At 47.6% G+C, this 22,400-nt stretch overlaps 2 protein-coding genes across 2 annotated transcripts; one reads left to right on the forward strand and one right to left on the reverse strand.

Annotated features, from left to right (window-relative positions):
• The first annotated feature begins 6,014 nt into the window (after positions 1–6,014).
• On the forward strand, positions 6,015–9,460 carry Hdhd3 (haloacid dehalogenase like hydrolase domain containing 3). Its single transcript, XM_015492176.2, has 2 exons — positions 6,015–6,135; positions 8,099–9,460. The coding sequence occupies exon 2, from the start codon at positions 8,258–8,260 to the stop codon at positions 9,011–9,013; it is 756 nt and encodes a 251-aa protein (XP_015347662.1). The 5' UTR covers positions 6,015–6,135; positions 8,099–8,257; the 3' UTR covers positions 9,014–9,460.
• Positions 9,461–11,509: 2,049 nt separating this feature from the next.
• On the reverse strand, positions 11,510–19,998 carry Bspry (B-box and SPRY domain containing). The gene is made up of 5 exons (XM_015492175.2): positions 19,872–19,998; positions 16,841–17,071; positions 15,143–15,168; positions 14,130–14,254; positions 11,510–12,913 (listed from the first exon to the last, which is right to left on the reverse strand). The coding sequence occupies exons 1-5, from the start codon at positions 19,908–19,910 to the stop codon at positions 12,387–12,389; spliced, it is 948 nt and encodes a 315-aa protein (XP_015347661.1). The 5' UTR covers positions 19,911–19,998; the 3' UTR covers positions 11,510–12,386.
• Between the last annotated feature and the right edge of the window lie 2,402 nt (positions 19,999–22,400).

Genomic DNA, 22,400 nt, shown 5'->3' on the forward strand with positions numbered 1-22,400 from the left:
ACAGTCCTTCTCTGCCCCTGTATTGGGGATTGAGCCCACAGGCACTTTACCACTAATCTGTAACCCCGGCCCTTCTTAAGTTTTTTTATTTTGAGATAAGGTCTCACTAAGTTGCTGAGACTGTCCTCCAACTTGGGATCCTCCTACCTTAGCCTCCTCAGTTGGGATTACAGCCATACACCACCAACCTGGCAGTACAACCCATTTTTAATGTAGAATAGATTCATTCATTTAGAACTATAAACTCCTGGCAGCTCCTACAGACAATCCAGTCCCTTCCACCTCTTGGTGTCCTTCATCAGAGCTGTGGTTGGCTCACCTTATTAAGGCCTCATGTCACCCTGTTCTCACCTTCTGGAAGGTGGCCAGCCAAGATCAGAGCTTGAAGACTCCCAAAGCTTCTTCCAGGAGCCTGAGCCCGCACCTGTACCTACGACATAGGACCTACATCACCAACTGGGAGACTAGTCATTGCTGGGCCAGAGACAGACCAGACCAGAACCTCTAGGTGTCTTACCTGCTGGGCCTCCTGCCTCCTGGCCCCTGAGCTCATTTCTGGTTAAAATGATTGATGTGGAAGCGAAGGTTTGTTGAGCCATCTCAGACTCATCACTGCTAAGCAAGTATAGAGCCTGGCTTGGTTCTAGGCACAGAGATATGGGAGACAGATGGTGCCCTTTAGGTATAAATAGTTCAAAGTAGGCAGACAAATGTGTGGCCAGACCACTTGGGGAGCACATGGTAAACACTGCACCAAATGAGGATGAATATTCCTGAGAACCAGGAAGCAGATGTACCAGTGACTTGATAGGTGATGTGAAAGAGGCCACAGGACCTGACCTGCTTTGGAGGATCAGAAAATGTTTCATTGAAAGACTGACATTTGGATGAGTGACCAAGCTATGCTTGGACAACAGCATTTCAGGCAGAAAGAATGGTGGTGCAAAGGCCCTGGGGCTAGAAGGAACTGGAGGAGCATAGGGCTGGTGTGGCTAGAGCACCAGGAAGTATAGAAGAAGAATGACCTGCCCTTGCTAGAAGTAATTTTATCCCTGGACAGAGGACTCAGTTTTCATAGCCTGGCATGACACATGATCTGACCTCTAGGCATCACCGTTGAGTTGATGAGTGCTAAGGGCCTTTCTTACTGAGACTTGATTTTCTTGTTTCCCTGTCCTATGTGCCAGCTTAGACTGTGGCTTGTCCCTTCAACAGGCTTTTTAATCAGCCAATTCACTACCTAAAAGCAGAGATCACCAACTGTCCACAGAGGGAATGGGGAATCCTAACTGCTCCCTGCTCTGAGCCCCAATTCCAAACATCAGAGCCTATGATTTGCAGCAGACCAAGCCCTGGATTGTCCCAGGAGCTCTTGGTTGCAAGTGACCGAAACCCAGTTCAGGAATGAAAAAAAAAAATGAGCCAGCTGATTTACACAACAGGGCCATGAGAAGTTCAAATGTGGGTGGATCCTGAGTCAAAGACTTTGATCCCCACTAACTCTAGGTTTAAGTGGTCGTTAAGATTTATAATCCCAGGACTGGGGTTGTGGCTCAGCGATAGAGCACTCGCCTGGCACATGTGAGGCCCTGGGTTCCATCCTCAGCACCACATATAAATAAATAAAGGTATTGTGTCCAACTACAATTAGAAAATAAATATTAAAAAAAGATTTATAATCCCAGAGAAAGATCCTTTCTGTCTCTCAGTTACATAGCAAATCAATATCTGAAAATATCTGATTGGTCCTGCTTGGGTCACAAGAACCACCTCTTGGCTCAGTCGCTGAACGAGCACCACCTTGGCTAGGTCTGCCTCAGGTCACAGAGGCTGGCCAGGTCGCAGAGCTTTTGTACAGATGGTTCCTTTGCCTGGAACATTCCGCCCGCAATCTGTATGGCTGTCTCCTTTTATGTTGTTAAGATCTCAGTTCCTTAAAGAAATCTGACCCAGTCATTCTCTGCATTTCAGGATTCAGGATCAGTGGGTATGAAAAAAAACAAACAATGGCTTCAGATAGAAATTTACATCTCTCTAAGCAACCCCAAGCTCTTGTGTCAGCTGCAAGGTGTAGGAGTGGTGGGGTGTCTCGGCTTCTACCTCTTTCATCCTTAACACATCCTGGTTTCCATCTTGTGATCAAAGTGGCAACCTCTGTTTCCTACCATCAGGTCCTCTTAGCCAACAGGAAGAGAGGGCAGTAGTAGATCATGACCCTTCTTTGTACAGGCAGGATCCAGAAGTTACATCATTTCTGTCCACACACCATTGTTGGGGGGAGGGGGCATATGCTCAGCTAAAACTCAGGGTTCCAGAGGAAGGAAGATAGAAAGAATGGATACTGGAGACAGTGGCCATCTCTACCACATGAAGTTTCTTGGAATCACAGAAGCTTGAGAATATCAGGCCCTTGGAGATCACTTAGTTTAACAGTTATAGGTGGGGAGACAGACCCAGAGAAGAGACTTGTCCAAAAATCACACAGAAACATGCACAAGGCCCTGGGTTCAATTCCCAGCACCACAAACACACACACACACACACACACACACACACACACACCAAGACAATAGCAGAACAAGCCTCCTAACTCCAAGCCCAGAGTTCAAAACTGGGGAAGGATTTGTGGAGAGACGGGGTGAGAATTTGGTTTTAGAGGGACTTTATACATATGAGCTCTGTAATCAAGGATACATTCGTGTATAGTTGTGCAAATAAGAATAAATGAAAACTTGGCTAATAGATATATGAAAAGGTATTAACTTCATTAATTGGTGGAGGAATTCAAGTTAAATCCTTGAGATACCACCATACCTATTAAAAAGATTGACTGTGCCAATTGTTGAGAATGTGGAAGGACTAGAACTCTCAGATATTACTGTCACAATCACTTCAGAAAACTGGCCCTCTCTTCTGAAGCTGAACACATGCATACCTTATACACTAGTGAGTCCACATTGAGTACTTACCCATCAGAAATATATAACTGGGCTGTGGATGTAGCTAGGTGGAAAAATACTTGCCTAGTATGTGCCCAGCCCTGGGTTCAGTCCTCGGCACTGCAAAACAAAACAAAACAACATATACTTACATTCACCAAGAGACATGTTCATAGCAACATTTTGTAATATGTGTAATAAATAAAACCTGGAGATAACCCAAATGTTCATCAACCATGAGATGGAATAGGACAGGAATGAGAATGAACTACAGCTTTACATGACAACGTGGTTGAATCTACTGTTACTCAGCTGTGACAAAATATCTGAGATGATCAACTTAAAAGAGAAAAGGTTTATTTTGGCTCACAGTTTCAGAGGTTTCAGTCCATGGCCATTTGACTCAGTGGCTTTTGGACCTTTGGTGAGGCCGTACATCATGGCAGAAGTGCATGGCAACCAGAGGAAGGAGTGGGGATCCCAATATCCAGTCCACAGGCATGTCTCAATGACCTCCACTAGGCCCCACCTCCTAGAGTTTCTGCCACCTCCTGACGGCACCACAGGCTGCTGACCAGTCCTTTAACACATGAACCTTTGGGGGACATTCTGGATCTCAACTGTAATACCAACAAAATTTTGAGTGAAAGGAACAAGATGCAAAAGAATACATGCTGTGCTGTTCCCTTGTGTAAGATTCAAAAACAGTTAAACCATGCAATTAGAAGTCAGAATCATGATCTTCTGTGGGGGTAAGTGTCTGCAAGCAGATGGGCTCTAGAGTTCTAGAAATATTCTTTTGCTTGCTCCAGGTGGTGGTTGCACCAGTGAGCTCACTTTGTGAAAATTCAAAGACATGCACACTTCTTTGCCTTTTTCTCTGTTTGCAGCACTGGGGATTGAACTCAGGGGTTCTTGACCACATCTCCAGCTACATCCTCAGATCTTTTATTTTTTGAAACTGTTGGCCTAAGTTGACCTCAAACTTATGATCCTGCAGCCTCAGCCTCCCAGTAGCTGGGATTACAGGGATGCACCATTACACCAGCTCTCTCTGGGTATCTTAATTAAAAAATTAAATAATAGGATTGGGGTTGTGGCTTAGTGGTAGAGCCTTGCTTAGCATATTCGAGGCCCTGGGTTTCGATCCTCAGCACCACATGAAAATAAATAAATAAAACAAAAAGATATTGTGTCCAACTACAACTAAAACATAAATATTTTTTTAAAAGTTAAATATTAAATAAATGAGGGCTGAGGGTATAATTTAATCGCAGAGTGCTTTTCCTGTATGCACAAAGCCCTGACTTCTATCCCTAGCATTGAAAAAAATAAAATAAAAAGAAAGAAAAATAAGTGAAAAATTAAAAGTAAAGAGAGACATGTACCTACTTGGCCCAACCTGGATTTATATAGTGCTTTCAATAAGAGAATGTCAAGGAAAAAGCTCTCACAAAAACAAAACAACAACAACAAAAACCACTTGGCTTTCCAAAGAGAATAAGCTGGCATCCAGTATATAGTATAACATGCCAGGTGTCCCCAGAAGCAGTCACCAGACCAAAAATTAGGTCAATGGATGAAATCATCAGAGGATTCCTGTGATCTAACCGATGCAGGAAAATATCGATTAAATATATCCAGTTTTAAACGTGCAAATCAAAACAAAGCTTGTTCCAGTGTATGAGGGACCTGTCACTGGCTTTCCCCTGATGTAAGATTCCTCTCTCTCCACTGATGAAGTTACCCAGAGCAAAGGTAAAGCAGATCCCAGAGGACTAACAGTTAAGTCGGGGCCATGACTGCAGGGGGCATATTCACAATGAAATGGAAATGCCATTTTCTGGAGGTGTGCAATCAATGAGTGACCCTGGGTTACAATGGTATGTGGGGCTCTCAACTTTCTCATCTGAAAAAAAATCATCTTTTACTTCTCAAAGAACTTTTCCAGGTGATCTCATTCAACTCTGCTGTAGACATTACTATGCCCTGTTTACATATGGAGAAACTGAGGTTCCATGGGCAAAGTTAACGATCTTAGAAATCAACTTCAAAGATAGTCTGGACATTAATTGGAAGTTATTTTGTCCAAACCCCCGATTTTGCATATTGGGAGAAGGAGGCCCAGAGAGGAAAAGAATTGAGCAGAGGGCTCACAGAGGGTCAGATAGCAGTGTTGGAACCTGAACTTAAGGGTCTGCTTAGGTTTTAGGTGACCTTGAACAGTGGGTGACCTCAGGCATTCCTTGATTCTGTGAAACAAAGGTATACCTCTGACTTCCTTATCACCCTTCCCAACCCCACATCTGGGAATCATATTTGTGACACAAAACCTGTTTTGCAGGTAAGTCCCTGGAATCCCAGGCCCCAGCTCTGACTCTACACTTGGCTTCCTCCCAGGCCCTCAACCTAGCGCGAGGGTGAGTTGGTTCTGAACAAGCAAACAAATGAGTCTTGAGATACCGAAAGTTTCTTTAAAGAGGAGTGGAGGGGAGGAAAGAAGAATGAGGTGTGGAGTGGGGGAGCCCTTCTTTCCTCCCCACCCCTCTCCACCCCTGAGCCTCCACCCCACTTACTACTCTCTCAACACGTCTTGTTTGTTTACTTGATTTTTGTCTGTCCCTCCCATGATCCCAGCAGGCAGGAAGCATCTTGTTTCCCGATGCATCCTCAGTGAGGACCTGCACAGGGACAGAGCAGGCACATGTTTACTAAGCAGCTGGTGAATGAATGTCAAGTTTTTTGAAATGACAACGCACTACTTTTGCAAAATCAAGTCTTTTCTTTCTTTTTCTCGAAAGAATTTTTTAAAGCCTCTAGGTTACTGTAGAGGACTGTACCCACCCTCAGGGTGGCAGCGCAGAGATAACGAAAGGGTGCACGGTGACGATGAGACGCGGGCTGGAGGCGGAAGAGCGCGGGATAGGGAACCAAGGGGGTGCAGGGAGGGGACGAAGGGGCGGGGAGAGTGCAAAGTGACTAAAGCGGGGTGGAGGGGCGCAGCAAGAATAGGTGACTCGCGGAGCGCCGCCAGGGTTGACGAGAGGAGGGCGGGACGAAGAGGCGGGGCGAAAGGAGGAGGGCGGGGCGAGGGGCGGGGTGGGATCTTGGAGTCCGCGGAGCTGCTGCGCGCCGTAGCCGTAGCCGAGCCGGGAGGATCTGCAGCGGCCCTCTGGCCACCTTCTCTGCGAGCCAGGTAGGTGCTGGGCCCCGGGATAGGCGCCGAGCCGAGGGAGCGCACTGGAACCGGGAAGGGGACCCAGGATCCAGGCCTAGTCGCGGACCCTGGGACTTCGCGCTCCGGGTCACGCAGCACACGCACTGCAGCCGGGTAGATTTTGCTTGAACTCCCGGCACCTGGACGTTGCTCCACCGAGCCCCGGAGGAAGGGAGGGAGGGTGAACCATTCCGCCTGTAGCCCAGAGCCCCCAGCCCCAGATTCCAAAAATGGAAAACTCTGTATATCGTTCTGGTTCTCGTCTTAGCTGAACTAATGGCGCCCTGTGCTATTAGCGACAAGTTCCCACCCCTCACTGGGCCTCCATCTGCCCACCTGCAAAATGAGAGGCTCTTTGAGTGGGTCTCTCCAAGCTCCTGGCAGACAAATCCACTTCCTTGTCTCACTTCCTCGAAGACTGATCCCCAGATTCACCAGTGTGCCCCTCCTTCAGCGACAGCTTGATTGCTCTGTGAACTCTGACCCCTTGGATTCAACTGAATAGCATATCTGGAATCAGCTCTGTCTAGGAAAGAAGCTGCTTGCAGCCTCTGTTCACCAGCCTGACAAATGCATTTCCTATGCTTTGAGTCAGTAATTTTTTCATGGCTGAGCCTAGGCAGGATGAAGGAAGGATGCAGAAACCAGGCTTAGGAAGGGTTAAGGACAGAAGCAGGCTGCTCTGTCCTTGTGTCCTGTGATATACAAGTTCACCAGAATGAAGTGCTTTTTAAGATCCAAATGTGTCCAAGCATCCTGCAGAGGAAGGGAGCACTCACCAGAGGTTCTAGAAGTTTGGGTTCTAGTCCTGACAGTGTTTATTGGCGTACCGTGACCTTAGGCTAGTAACTGTCCCTCTGACTCAGTCTGCTCAGCAGCCAGGATGTTGGTCAGATGGTCTGAAAGGGCCCTTCTGTCTTTGAACATTGGTAGTAACGCTAATAAAGATCATAATTGTTTCCTTACTTTGATCTGTAAGACCTTGCCTTAGGTGGACAATCTTCGTAAGTACCAGACTCTTTCATTGCACTTGTCATTTCTACTGCCAGGAACACTTAACCACCTCCACTTCCTGCACATTTGCTCTTCAGATCTTCACCAAAATATCACTTGCTTAGGATGCTCCCTACTTCAAAGACTAAGAGTTTTCTTCCCCTATGTGAATTGTGCCCCTCCCACCGCAGCCTCCAAACCTGTTCTGGTGATACAGCAATGAGGGCTGGGCTTTTAACCTTGCCACATTGACCAGCTCTAGGTCTCTGAGCTCACACATTATACTTGTGTTCCTTTTCTACCATGAGTCCCCCTCACTCCATCCATATTCCCTGAGGGCCCAACTAACATCAGTTTGGGTCTCTGAATTTATGTCCCCATGGTACATACTGACTTCATTATGCTTCATTAAGTGCTTGTGTATTTCTTTGTCTAATATCTGAGTCCCCTATTCTTTTTTTCCCCCAGTACTGGGAATGGAACCTAGCTCCTTGCATGGCTAGGTAGCAAGCACTCTACTACTGAGGCATATGCCCAGGCCTTTTTTTTTTTTTTTTTTTTTTTTGAGACAAAGTCCCACTAAGGACCTCAAACTTGTAATCCTCCTGCCTCAGTCTCCCAAGTAGCTGGTATTACAAGCATGCACCACTGCAGCTGTCCTGTATCCCCTATTCTTATTGCCTATAAATGCCACAAAGGCAGGAAACCTGTCCTATTGCCCAGCATCTAGCTCAAAGATGTACCTGAAAGTTTGTTTTGGAATGAATGTGATATACACTCTCATTTAGCCCAAGATCTTGTAAGGTTAATGTCATTGTGTTCCTCTTACACATGAGACAGGGATTCAGAGTGACTTTCCTAGGGTCACACATTGGCAGCACTGATGTGAAACCAGTGTCTCTAACAGCAGGGCCTTGACTTCAACCTCACCTGCCATTTCTCATTCTAGGATCCTGTGCTGTGAAGACGTTTCCAAAGTGCCTTAGGTCAAGCAGAAAATCTGATCCACAGGCCGGGAAAGAAAAGACTGTTAGGTTGTGGAGGGGTAGTCTTGTCCAGCTTCTTATCTTCCTGGACTGTGGGACCCAAGGTGGACTTGTCCTTCTCCATGGCACACCGGCTGCAGCTACGTCTCCTGACATGGGATGTGAAGGACACGCTGCTCAGGCTTCGGCGTCCTATAGGGGAGGAGTATGCCACCAAGGCCCGGGCCCATGGGCTGGAGGTGGAGGCCACAACACTGGGACAAGCCTTCAGGCAGGTGTTCAAGGCTCAGAACCACAGCTTCCCTAACTACGGCCTGAGCCATGGCCTCACCTCTCGTCAGTGGTGGCTGGATGTGATCCTGCAGACCTTCCACCTGGCAGGTGTCCGGGATGCCCAAGCCGTGGCCCCCATCGCTGATGAGCTATATGAAGACTTCAGACACCCCTACAGCTGGCAGGTATTGGATGGGGCTGAGAACACCCTGATAGGGTGCCGCAAGCGGGGTCTGAAGCTGGCAGCAGTCTCCAACTTTGACCACCGGCTACAGGACATCCTGGTGGGTCTTGGCCTGTGGGAACACTTTGACTTTGTGTTGACTTCTGAAGCTGCTGGCTGGCCCAAGCCAGACCCCCGCATTTTCCATGAGGCCTTGCGGCTTGCTCGCATGCAACCAGCAGTAGCAGCCCATATTGGGGACAGTTACCTCTGTGATTACCAGGGGGCTCGGGCTATAGGCATGCACAGCTTTCTGGTGGTTGGCCCAGAGCCTCTGGACCCTGCCATCAGGGCTTCTGTACCTGAAGAACATATTCTTCCATCACTGTCCCATGTCCTGCCTGCCCTTGACCGCCTGGAGGGATCAACTCCTGGGTTGTAAATCTGGTGAGGAAGTGTCTGGGCCAAAACAAACACTGGAGAAGGAGCCCCTTCTTTCTTCCCAGATGTGGACTGTGCTCTTCCCCTGCAGCCTCCAAACCTGTTCTGATGATAACAGTAACAAGGGCTGGGCTTTTAGCCTTGCCACACTAACCAGCTCCAGGTCGCAGCTCACTCATTCACACCTGCGTTCCTTTTCTCCCATGAGTCCCCCTCACCTCCATCTGTATTCTTTGAGGGACCAAATAGTTTCAAAATCAAGCACTTTCTAGGACTGGGAGTGTGGCTCAGTGGTAAAGTGCTTGCCTAGCATATATGAACCCTGGATTCTACCCCCAGCACCACCACCCAAAAAAAAAGCAGGCATTTAAAAACTTTTAGTAGCAAGGTCCTTTTGTCATTGGAGACCTAAAACCCTATTATGAAATAATAATAATTTGAAGCAGAATTCTTATTATTCAACCTTTGAGACCCACCCCCTCACCAAGCCTGAGTTTAGAACTTAATTTGATGCTACGCCATTGCTGTAGGACACTGAATAGTCTGAACAGGAAATTCGACATAAGAAACAACCATGATTAGTCACAAAGTTAGACTGATGGCTATGCCTGCCCAGAGTACTTAGGTACTCTGCTAAGTTCTCAATGTGACCCTTGAAGCTCCCAAGTGGGCATAACTATCCCACCCACCTACCCACCCACCCCCTTTTTTTTTTTTCAAATGAAGAAATGGAGATTCAGGGGTTAGGTGACGTGGTAATGCAGCTGAAGTCAGCATGCGTGGGAACCAGGGTTCCAATTTAAACCCATCCAATTCCAAAGCCCATTGACTTGGACCACTAGGTTTCAAGTGGACAGGGGGCCTTGTCACATAAAACAGTGCAGTAGAGATCCTGGGAGAAGAGGAAAGTCATCCTGAGCAATGTCATTCCTAAAGGGCACCCCAGTCACAGGGGCCAGCATGGGGGCAGGAGATCAAGGGAACAAGGACGAGCTCGGGGTGGGGAAAGCAGCTGGAGGCTGAAAGAGTAGGTTGGGTTTTAAAACTCCATGTCTCTTCCTGCCTTCACCAATGCACTTGTTTCCCAGATCTCTCTGCTTTGTCCAGTGCCAGGCACAGGTTTTAACCATAGACTTAAAAACACAGGCAGGCACAAATGTGTGGGTTCTGGTGCCAGTGGACAAGGAGGGCTCTGGACAGAACCCTAAGCTGGTGGTGAGGTTGGGCAGAGGTTTGAGGGGACATTCCTGCAGTGTGCCCATGACCTGTGAGGGCTCTGTGGGAGGTGGAGGGAGCATGGCAGGGGGCTGTCCAGTGCCAAAGAGGAGAGGGTGGTTTTGACCGGATCTCTGGACAGGGGCTGTGCCCAGGAAAAGGTGGGAAAGACCCCTTCAAGCTTGATCAAACCATTTGTGTCTATCTTCCTTGGGCCTGGCACCAAGACCAGGTGACTCAACAGTAATGCCCAAGTGTCCCAGCAATGAAGACACAGGTCATGAACTTTAGTCTCAGAGCTGCAAGGGCCTTGGAGATCATCTCCACCTAGAGTTGCCAACCAGAGGCCTGTGGGTTTAATCAGCCCAGTTTCTTTAAGTAAACTGTTAAGCAATCTAATGAGATTTCTCAAAAAAAAAAAAAAAAAAAGGGCAGGGATGTGACTGAGTGGTAGAGCGCTTGCCTAGCATGCATGAGGCCCAAAGTTCTATTCTGGCACTGGAATTAAAAAAAAAAAAAATCTTTTTTTTCCACCTCAAGATGGGGATTTTTTCAGCTTTTCTCCGAAGACCTCTGCCCCCATCCATTCTGGGGCCACATGACTGCATGGCCAGAAATGGCTGAGGCAGAGGAATGGTTGTCTTTGAATCTTAGACTATTTTATTTCATTGTTCACTGACCCCAGGGACCTTACTTTGTGACCTCCCCTGATTAAGCAGTGATTTTCAAACAGTGATTTTCAAGTGGGGAGGGCTCTGGTTCACATCCTCTTTGAACCCAGAGCCCTAAGTTGCAGGTAGTATTTTGTTTTTGCAATGCTAGGGATAGAACCCAAATGGGCCTGTCACATACTAGGCAAGAACTCTACCACTGAACTCCAGCACCAGCCCTGATAAAGCTTTTTTTGGTACTGGGTATTGAACGGGGGTGCTTTACTACTGCACTACATCCCGAGCCCTTTTTATTTTTCATTTTGAGGCAGAGTCTCCCTAAGTTACTGAGGTTGGCCTCGAACTTGCAATTGAATGTGCCTCTGGAGTTGCTGAGATTACAGGAGCACATCACCATGCCCAGAGTAAGGCTGCTTTTTAAGAGTGTTCCTGAATAAAAGTTTGAAGAACACTATTCTTGGGTCAGCTCATGAAGGAGAACACTAAGGGCTTTGCCCTTGATCCCAGTAAATGTCTGCAGAGTCTTTCTGCTAGGCCTCGCTGTGTGTGAGGGTTAAGACTGAGCCAGCACAGTCTGTAGCCAGTTACTAACAAAGAACATACAAGAAGTCTTCAAGTCTTTTAAGACCTTTAATCATGTCCATGTTCCCTAAGGTCAGTCCTCAGTTCTTACTTGAAGCTCTTTTAGACCTGAAACTCTTACCCTAGGTCTTTAAGTCAGAAGGGCACTCACCAGTAAATGTTTCAAGGGAAACATTTACTTATTCCACCCATTATCACGGGTGGGCACAAGCTGGCGCTCAGCCTCTGGGTCTGGGGCAAATGCCCATGGCTGTGCTGCCATTAGGTTTCCTGGAGGTAGGATCCCTCAGTCTTCTGAGTGCCAAGGCAGGACCTGGGCATTCCCAGGCCAGACTATTCTGCCCAAGAGCAGCCTCACAGAAGTTCTAAATCTCTTCCAGGTGGTCCTTGTGTACTAAAAAAATATTTTCTCATTGTGCCATGTCCTGAAAAAGATGGAGAAGTACTGAACTAAGAGGACAGTCTTCAGCCATAGGCTTCTCTGCAGAGAATCCCTTCCATATGTGAGAAGCTGGGGGGAGGGGGCTGAAGTGCTTCTCCAGAAACTACATCTGCCCAGTCACCTGTCCATCTGTCCATCCATCTACTCACTCACCATATAATTACTGCTCCCTCATTATGCACCAGATACCATGCTGGTTGCCAGAGATAAAGTGGTGAAGGAGACACCTCACTGGGGCAGATGCGTGGTAGACTGGGAGTAAAGTCCCAGGAGCCACAGACGGCCAGGATTTAAAGGATTTGTCCAGGTCTGAGACAATATCTACTACTCCTAAGCTGCCCATTGGGCATGGACCCTGCTTCCCTTAGAAACCCCACACCATTTGGGGAAAGGACATCCAGTAGATATGTGGCCTGGCCTGAGAAGGTGATGGGAGGTGGAGCTGGCCTCCCTGTGGCCCAAGGTCAGTGGATGATGGAAATGGTCTGGTGGGCCACAGCGAAGACGGGGCGGAGGGGCCGAGGGAAGGCTGTGCGGTAAGAGTAGAGCACGGTGCCCGAGGCCGGCTCGAAGAAGAGCAGCTCTTGTCCCTGCAGGTCCAGTAGCACGCCCAGCTGCGCGGGGCACTGCAGCAGCCCCAGGGGCTCGTGCCGCCCGTTGTGCGAGAAGCAGAACTCCTGATCATAGCGGGAGAAGACCCAGGAGTAGGCATTGTGGCCCAGGCGGCAGTCACTACCAGAACCCTTGCGGGGCAGCTGGCTTGAGGCCACGCCCACTTTGTAGGCACAACTGTTCTGGACATTCACCATCCAGGCATGGAGCCCCTCCTGGAAGGAGGTGGCAGCCAGAGCATTGGGCCAGTGGTCGAAGCGCTCTGGGCCATCTGCACAGGCCTTGGACTTCTTGGCACTGAAGGTCAGGGTCCTTCGATCATCTGACAATTGCAGAGAGGGGCTGATAGTCTTCTCATCAATGCGGACGTCCTCCATGCCTGCCAGAAAGAATTCTGAATCATCCAGGCCCCTCCCAGAAAGCCCCAACCTGATCCCATAAGGTAGCAAAGAGATTCCTCATCACTCACTGGCATTCAGACTCAGACAAGCCATTTACTCTCTCTGAGCCTCAGTCTCCTTGTCTGTAAAACAGCTATCAAATAGAATATCACAGGGTGGTCATGAACATTAAATAAAATTTAAAAAAATACATGTAAAGTGCCTAACATGTAAGTGCTCAATAAACTGTACCCATGGTAACAGTAGTTATTACTAGCTGAAGATTTCAATTGTAAACTTTGACAGAAGTAAGGCAGAAAGAGCAGTGAGTTGCTCAGGATTCCATGCTGAGTGGGAGGCAGGGTCAAATGAAGACTCAGCATTTTGTTGGTGCATCTAGCACAGGTCATACTGATTGCTAGCTGGTCATATCTGTGTCCTCCAGATATGACTTACCCTGGAGACAGAGCTCCTGAAGATAGAAAGCATGAGACATGCAGTTTCCAAAAGTTAACACGCTGCTGAAAACTCAGGTGCCATCTGACACTAGAACCTAGTGTAGACAAGCTATAGCTTAGGTCAAAAATTTAAGGATAATATACAGGGGGAGGGTTAAAATAGAAAAAAGAGTCAGTCTGCTAACCTAACCTTCCCGTGAACTGTGCCAAGACTACCACTGGAGTACAGAAGCTTCTATCCAGCCTTGGAGAAGCCTGCTTTGAGATCCCCATGCTAAGTGGGAATCCCTGGAGGTAGAAGATGGCTTCACGTTAACCTGTGTGGCCCTAGGATGCAGCACAGAGCCAGGCCCACGGTCAGTCTGAGTCTCTGTAAAGCGCACGGATGAGACAAAGCCAGGCAGTGTCCTCCCTGGTTCATCTGCCCTCCAGTTGGCCATCGGTTATATTTTCTTAAAGAGAAAGCTGAGGTTTCCAAGAAATCATAATGAGCTGCCCTAGAAGGGCAGAAAGTAGGAGGATGTGCTTTACAGAAAGAAAATTAATCCTAGATCCAACCACAGGGCAGACTGATCTAGCAATGAGAGGGACCTGGCCCAGCTGCTCAGCCCTATCCACAGCCACAGCCCCCTGAGCAGACAACTTCAGGCACCACAGTTTGCCTGAGCTACTGTTCCAGAAGCAAACCCCAGGCAGACAGACAGACAGACAGAAGCCCAGTTGCTCTTGAAGGTGTCAGGCTCTTGCAGCTCCTAACCTGAGAGAGATCCAAGAACCGCCGTTGCCCAGAGCTGGGTCAGTAGTGGACTCCAAGTGCACTTCTCATTAAAGTTTAATTTTTCTGATTCCTGGGGATCCAAAATGCCCTCTGCTTCCTCAGTCCTTATGCAGGGGGAAAAAAAAAGAGGTTCAAGAAGCTACTGGAAATACACCTGGATCATTATGGGGTGAGTGGAGGAGGAGAGAAGTAAAATTCTCCTACTACCACAGTGACATCAAGACTGGCAGCCAGCCAGGTACAGTGGCGCACGCCTGTAGTCCCAGCTACTCAGAACTTGGGAGGCTGAGGCTGGAGGATCACGGGTTCAAAGCCAGTTTCAGCAACTTAGTGAGGCTGTAAGCAACCTCATTTAGACCCTGTCTCTGAATAAAGAAATTTAAAAGGGCTGGGGATGTGGTTCAGTGGTTAAGTGCGCCTGGGTTCAATCCTTGGTATCAGAAAGAAAAAAGATTTAGCAGCCAATTCCACCCAGAAGCCACTAAAGGGGATCAAACCGGGGGCTTGGTACATGTGAGGCAAGCACTCTACCAACTAATATCCCCAGCCCCTCTAAATACATTTAAAAAAAAAAAAAAAAAGGGGGCTGAGGATGTGGCTTAGTGGTCAAGCGTCCCTGGGTTCAACACCCAATACCAAAAAAAAAAAAAGTTTTTAAAAGCCCATGGCAAGGGCCTGGGGCTGCAGCTCGGTGATGGAGCACTTGCCTAGCATATAGGCCCCAGTTCAATCCTCTCCTGCAAAAACACCAAACCAAAACAAATAAGCAATCAAAAAGAGGCCATGGCAAGGCTCTGGTTAATAAGTATATGTTCAGTGCTCCTCCGGGTGGGTCTAAAGCAACTGTCTAGACCAGGGGCAGGAAGACCCTGACCATCAAGCCATCCAGGGATGTCACTCAGTCGCATGCCTGACACTTTCTCCAAAGAGCAGAGACTGGGGAGAGGCCTAGGGTCTGTGACTACCTAAGCAAACCTCAGGACCATACTCACCTCTCAAAAATCTCCTGCTCCTTTTGCTGCAAAGAAAGAAAACAATGTCAGACTTGGCACCAGACACCCAGCAGGCAGTCAAAACTTGACTGCCTTGTAGAGAGGGTTCCATGTAGACACAGACTCTAGGACCAAAGCTCCTACTCCTTCCCCTAAAGCCAAAATCAAGCTGTATGGGTTGCTTTTCTCCCACTCACCCCCGTGACACATGCACAGGATGAATCACTCTACTGCTCCTACCCCGGGGTATCCTGGGTTTCCCTCAACTCCACTTCAAGACCGTCGCCCATTTGCCAATATCCCCCATGAAGACTGTCAGCTCCTGGACAGCTGAGACTCTCTGGATCCTCTATTGTGACTGTCCCAGTGTCTAGGACAGAATGTGCTCTGTGCAGGGAAGCTGGGTGACTTGTGAAAGCACAATGCGGGGCAGTCATAGAAACTGCCCTACTGAAAATGCAGTGGGAGGGCCCAGTTGTTCCACATTCTTCCTCTGCTTGGCCTTTACCTCCGATGTCACACTGTCCCTTCAAAACTAAAGGTATCTGTATATCTACACAATATTCTGAAAGATTATAAGCCAAATGTTAGTCATGGTAATTTCTGGCAGGACTGGAGATGAGCTGTGTTTCAATGGAGCCCTCGTCAGCTCCCTCAAGCGCAGCATGCCCTCGGCACACTCCTGAACTCTCTCCACCTTGCCACTTCCTTTCCCATGCGACTCTTATCACTTCAACATCACTTCATCCAGCAAGCCTTCCCTGACCCTTTCCTTCCCCCAGCCCAGATTGTGAGGTCCCTAGCTCTGAGTGATTACACATCCTTTAACATCCCAGTTCTCAATTTACATATTCATCTCCTTCATAAGGCTGGGAGCAGCTGGCAGCTGTATTCTGTAACTCTGCCCCATAGGGGCATGCCTAGCATGAAACAGTAAACATTTGTATACTACTGAAAGAATATCACTACCAGCTGCCCCAAACCCTCTTATAATTTGATTTTCTGGCCTCATGTTAAAGAAGAAAATATTCAGTGGTACTTATTAAAGCACGTATGGAAGACTTATTCAGGAACATGGAGATAGGTACAGGAACCATTGCAACCGGGAAGAGATTGGGCTCAACTCTGAATTCAACATGGGCAGGTGGGAATTCACAGCCCAGGAACATCTTGGAAGTCAGTGAATGGAAAATTACCAAGAGGAAATATATAAGGATAAGGGGAATTTCGGCTAAATCAACTTATTAGGACTCTTGCTGAAGACAAGCCGGGATGATCAGACATCACCTGAAGATGATGGAGGATGAGAAGCCCAATTAGGTATTGAGAAAAATCAGAAATCAAGAATGAGGCTCAGTGGTAGAGTGCTTGCCTAACATGCATGAGGCACTGAGTTCGATCCCTGGCACCCCATAAAAATAAACAAATAAAATAAAGTTATTTAAAAAAAATAAAAAGAATGAAGGGGTTCTGGCTAAACTGACTTAGCGGGATTCTTTTGCTAAAAGTAGATTTTACAAAGAAGTACACGGATGGGCCTAGGAGAACATTCAGAAGCCAGACTAAAATTTAGCCAAGCAAGTAATCTTTGTCACTCAGCCCTGCTTCAAATCCTCTTTGCCACGCACCTCCTACCAATAAACATTTCCAGTGTTTTCAAACTCTGGGGCGTCTGGACTTCACCCTTGCCTGACTTACAATCAGCTGGAAGTCATCCAGATGGGTGAGCATGTCCACTAGGCTGGTGCGGATGGTGTCGAGCTTCTGCAGAGCCTCGGCCCAGTGTACCCGCTGGGTCAGGATGCTCTGGTGGGCCCGCTCCTCTTCACCATGCACCTGTTCCAGTAACCGCTGCTCCTCGCTCTCGCACAGACTCCTCACCAGGCTCAACCGCTGGATAACCAGCTCCCGTGCTGAACTGGCCATGCTCTGTCACGGAGTAAAATGAGGAGTCAGGTCCTGGCAATGTCTCAGTCTGGATTAGAGCGTTTGGGCTCAGAAGGAGGGAGTGTGAGATGGACTAGCAATGTCCACAATGGACATGCCAAGGGGAATGACAGTGTTGAAGCGATTTACTTCACATCCCAGCCTTAGACTTCCAAAATATGGTTTAGGGGGAAAAAATTAAGATCCAGATGACAGGCTGTACCTCATGAGGCCATGATCACAGGATGAAGGAACTGGGCAGGATGTGGAGATCAACTGGAACCACCTGCTTATTGTCACAGTTGGGAATAGCAAGGCCAAGGGACCAAAGTCAGAGAATTACAGAAACTGCAGGGCAGAAGAGCCTATAAAGTCCTCCCTATTTCACTATGTAGAAGGACAAAAAGCGTTACTTCCTAAGACTGTTCCAACTAATTCCTAATAGTTTTTATCTGCCACAGAAGAGACCTGAAAGAAGTTCCCAGCCAAAGAAATTACTGAGTGTCTTCTAACTCCTGGCACAGTGTCTGACATACAGTAGGTACCCAAATATTCACTGGATGACTGAGTGGGACATTTTTCCTGACAATCACGAATCTCTCTTGGAAGCATGCACATGACAAATGGGTGGCAGAGCAGGGACCAGGACTCAATTCTCTTAATTCTCGGGCCAACTCTATTCTCCAACACCAAATGCCATCGGATAACCAATCCTCCCCAAAGGCATCAGTTGCAAAAGCACCTGCACTTGTACTCTTGCCAGAAAACAGAGCAGAACTGCTTTCGGGTCAGAGAGCCAGGGACACCCAGCCACTTTCCTGTATCCTGTCCCTGAAGGCCTGTTTTGTACAGTGCAGGAAATAGTCATGCCTGTTTGACAGAAGCTCCTCAATTTTGGGGAGAAAAGAGTAGCCTAGTGAACCTGCGTGGGTATAAACCACTCTCTTCCACCTAGGCTATTATAACTGTTCCCTAATTGGTGTCCCTGCTTTTACTTTTGCTGTCCATAGTCACGTCTCAATATAGAGGCCAAAATGTTCTTCTTTAATCTTAAATTATAGCATTTACTCTGCTCAAAAATTTCCTATGGTTTCCTATTGTACCCACAATGAAAGGCAAAGTCCCTGCATGGCCGATGAGGATACAATCCCACTCTCCTCTCCCGCTGCCCTTGGGATCTCATCTCCTCCTGCCTCCCCACTGTTTACTCTGTATCAGCCTCCCAGGCCTCCAGGCTGCTCCTCCAACAAGGGCTTCTGAACTTGCCCTCTTTCTTGAGCACTCTTCCCTCAAATGTGTGGTCTGTTCCCCCACCTCCTAGGTGATAGTGCAAATATCAGCCTCCTTAATGAGGTCACTTACGATCACAGCACATGTGGCTGCAACCCCTGTCCTCCGCACATCCTATTCCCCTTCCTATTTTACATTTCCCCTTATCAGGTATCACCTTCTGATGCAATATGTTTTTATTTGTTATTGTCCCTTTCTCACAACAAGAATGTAGGCTTCATGAAAACAGGAACTTTTATATGGTTTGTTCACCGTGGAATGCCTAGCACATAGGATAACAGTGTCTAGCACAGGGTTAGTACTCAAAAAGAATTTGTTAAATAAATAAATGATAAAATGTTGGAAGGTTCCCCCTTAAAGTGAGGATCTGCTATAGTAGCTTTCAATCAACATTGTACTAAGATCATAACCAGTGCAATAAGACAAGAAAATAAAAAGGATGAGCAGGGGGGCAGGCAGGTTGAGGGGATTAAGACATGGAGATCACCATGCAAACTAAAGCAAAGATGAACAGAGTAGCTGCCTGGACTCCTAGCAGCTTTTTGGTTCCTGATACTAGTTCCGTTTCAGCTTCAAGGATCCATATACCCTACCAGGAAATTCAGTTTTATTTATGCTAATTCGACTGGGTTGTGTTTCATGAAATTAAAAGAACCTTGATTAGGTCAGTGACAAGTCTGCTCCAGGTATTATGGCGGAAGGAGGAAGGGTATGTGCAGAAACAAAAGCATAGCCCCTTCCCTGAAGGGCATATTGAGAGTGAAGACACAGCAGTGGCAATAAGTCCACCAAGGAAAGGATTGACAGTGGATGTAGGAAAAGAGGCACTGTTCTGGGCCTCTGAAGGTCCAGGTCATAGAACTGACTCTCTCAGGAGGCAGTGTGGCCTTGGGCAAATCAATTAACCTCCATGGAACCCAATTCCCCATGTATAAATAGAGATGTTACTGCCACCAGCTGCATAAGATTATCATATGGAATACTCAGTGTCAAAGTCCCTAAATAATTTATAAGTCTGGGACTGAGTATGAAATAATCATATTTTACAGAATAATTAGATAATTAGAAGGCTACTCTTGCCAGGCAAAGTGGCACATACCTGGAATCCCAGCTACTTATGAGGCTGAGACAGGAGAATCACAAGTTCAAAGCCAGGCTTGACAACTTAGCAAGACCCTATCACAGAATAAAAAATAAACAGGGCTGGGGATGTAATTAAGTAATAGAGTACTGCTTATTAAAAAAAAAATGCTACCCTTCTCTCTACGCTAAGACACCCAAGAAAGTAATTTTCTAGCAGTCTTTGTACACAATGTGGTACTAGAGACAAGCTTACTCTGTCCAGATGGCAAAATCATGTCTCAGAGAAATGGGAAACCATTCTTCCTGGACATCTGGCTTTGTTAGTACCACAATGAGTTTGTGAGGTTGGGAAGGGATCCTAGACTTGTCTAAGTTCCTGGGGTTAGGGTCTTATCCTGGGGAGGGGGCACAGAGAGAAAGGAAGAATTACCACTGCTCTCTGGTTCTTCCCTGACAGGACCTCAGCCATGTACTTGGAGATGCCAGCACTCTGTAACTGCAGCCTCTCACACTGGTCCACGATCTTGTTCTGCAACACAAACAACCCTCATAGTGTCTTTGGCCATGCATATGAGCCATTCACTCATTTTCCCCTACCTCAGCCACCCACTCCCATGGTCATGTCTACAACTGCATCATTATCAAAAATGATATTGTCTCCAAATCTTCATGTGAAGGATTCCACATCTTGCCCGCTACATCCTATTCTCCTAGCTCACTAACTCTCCTAGCCAACAAGGGCCTACCTGACATGATTCTGCCTATGTCTCCAATGTCACCTCCTACCACTCTCCACAATGTCCTTCTTTATGTTCCTTAAGGACACCAAACTTGTCCTGACCTCAGTGCCTTTGCACCTTCCTTCTTTCTTCTGCAGTAGTCTCCATGTGTGGCTTCTTCACTCCATCCAGATATCACTTCTTTGAGTGCCTTTCCTGTCATTACCCCTCCCCTGATCTTTTCCTTGCTTTATCTTTCTCCCTTGAACTTGTAACTCTCTGATTATATGCTGTGTGTTTACTTTTACTGCTTATGTTCCCACCACTGGAATATAAGCACCATGACTTTGACCTGTTCTCTTCGTCCTACTCCCTAGAAGGGAGTTCCTGCACAAAAAGGCCCTAAATAAATATTTGTGGAATGAATGAACACCCACTGCCTTGACTGCAAGAGGGCCAGCAATTCACAGCTCCCAAAGCTACTAGCATCAACTATGGGGACAGGGAAGAGTTTCAGAAATGAGGCAAATGAGGCCCACAGAGAAGTGACCCACTCCAAGTGACATGGTAAGGCCCTTGCTTTTCCACTCCATCTCTCCAGATAACAGCTGGGGCCCTCCCAAGCTGCAGTCCTTCCATGAGTTCCCCCTAAGAGTTTTTGCCTCATTCCATCTACTGAAAAGCAACTCAGTTATCTCTTCCAGGAAGCCCTCATAAATATTTCCTCCCACAAGTAGAAATTAGCCTGGCAATTCACAGGTGCAAATGCAAAGTCTTAGTACTGAACTGACTCGGAGGAAGCTATGATCCGCGTGCACCACAGGACTGGGAGAACTGAGACCAGCTTTTGAAAAGCAACTTGGCAGGAATCCAGAAGGTAAGAGAGCAGTTGAACTGGTGCCGTTTTGATCCAGTTCAGTAACAGTCTTGCCCTGGTGTGAAATTTCTTTGCTGGAGAGATAGGGGATAGTGTGCTAAAGACATTTCTGCTCTAAACTGGAAGGGGCTGAAGGCAAAGCCCACTTCCCTTCAGGCAAAGGGGGTGAATAGGAGAGGCTGGGGGAAGAGGGTCAGGTAAGATGCCCTGAGGCAGAGTACATTCCAAAATAAGCACCAGGTCTGCCACCCCATTCCAGCCTTCACCACCATTCAGATATGCCCATGGCTACTTTTTAAGGTTTTCATGAAATTCTCCATCTCATTAGCATTACTTCCTCCCTCTAACCCCTGAAGCAAAGAGGTGGCTTTCTCTTGCCCAGTCAGTAAGTGCCCTGCCTCCAGCCGTTGACAATTGGAAACCTAGAAGGAGTTACTGCCCTGCTCTAGGCCTCAGTTTCCTCATCTATAAAATGCTGAGCAGCACTGCCACTTCCACAAGTTGATCCGGATGAAATGAGAAGACAAATGTTTAAGTACTTTGGAATTTGAGAGGTTCCTATTCCTAATGCAAGTTGATTATATCATATTATCCAAGTTTATTTTCATCACCGCTATTGTTGACAGGTAAGACCAATCAAGATGTCACTAAATAACTGAACCCCTGCTGGCCCTAGCACCCGGTAAGATATGTGTATTACAGTCCACTCTAAGTAGGTGAAGTCCCCAGTGAGAGCACTCAAGTGCACAGCAGGGCTGAACTCCAGGGTGGGGTTGGCGACTCCAATTGCAAGGAAATCCCCAGGGGCCACAGCTAAGGTGGAAGGAGGGAGGAAGCACCAAAGTGACTGACTCTCCAATCTCAGCAGCTCAGGGGAGGGGTGGTGACAGGTGACCAGCCTGGAACCAAGCTGAAAGTGGAGGTGAGAAGAAACCTCAGGTGAAAGGGAACCTCCAGTTATCCTCCCCGCCCCCTCCCCATTGAAGTGAAACCAGCTCGAGTACAGTCGAGGCCAATCCTGGAAGGGAAAAAGAGCGCCTCACCAGGAAACCAGTAGACAGGGGTGTGGGTCTGAATCCAGGGGTGAGGAGGGACCCACTTTTATCAAAGGTCAACTATAATAAACACATGCCACTATTATTATTATTGCCCCCAATTACAGATGAAGACACTGAGGCTCAGGGAGTTTGGGGACTCAGGGAGCACGCAAGAGGGTGGGATTCGAACTCGATCAACCCGATTCCAGAAGCCACACCTTCTACGGCCTCGCTCTACAGGCCAAACCACTGAGGAGCCCGACCCAGGAAGCCGGGTCCCTGCCTGTCCGGCCCTGCGCGCCACCGCCGCCCCGAGTCCCCCGCCT

Source organism: Marmota marmota, unplaced genomic scaffold, assembly GCF_001458135.2.
Source record: "Marmota marmota marmota unplaced genomic scaffold, marMar, whole genome shotgun sequence".
Classification (NCBI taxonomy): Eukaryota; Metazoa; Chordata; class Mammalia; order Rodentia; family Sciuridae; genus Marmota; species Marmota marmota.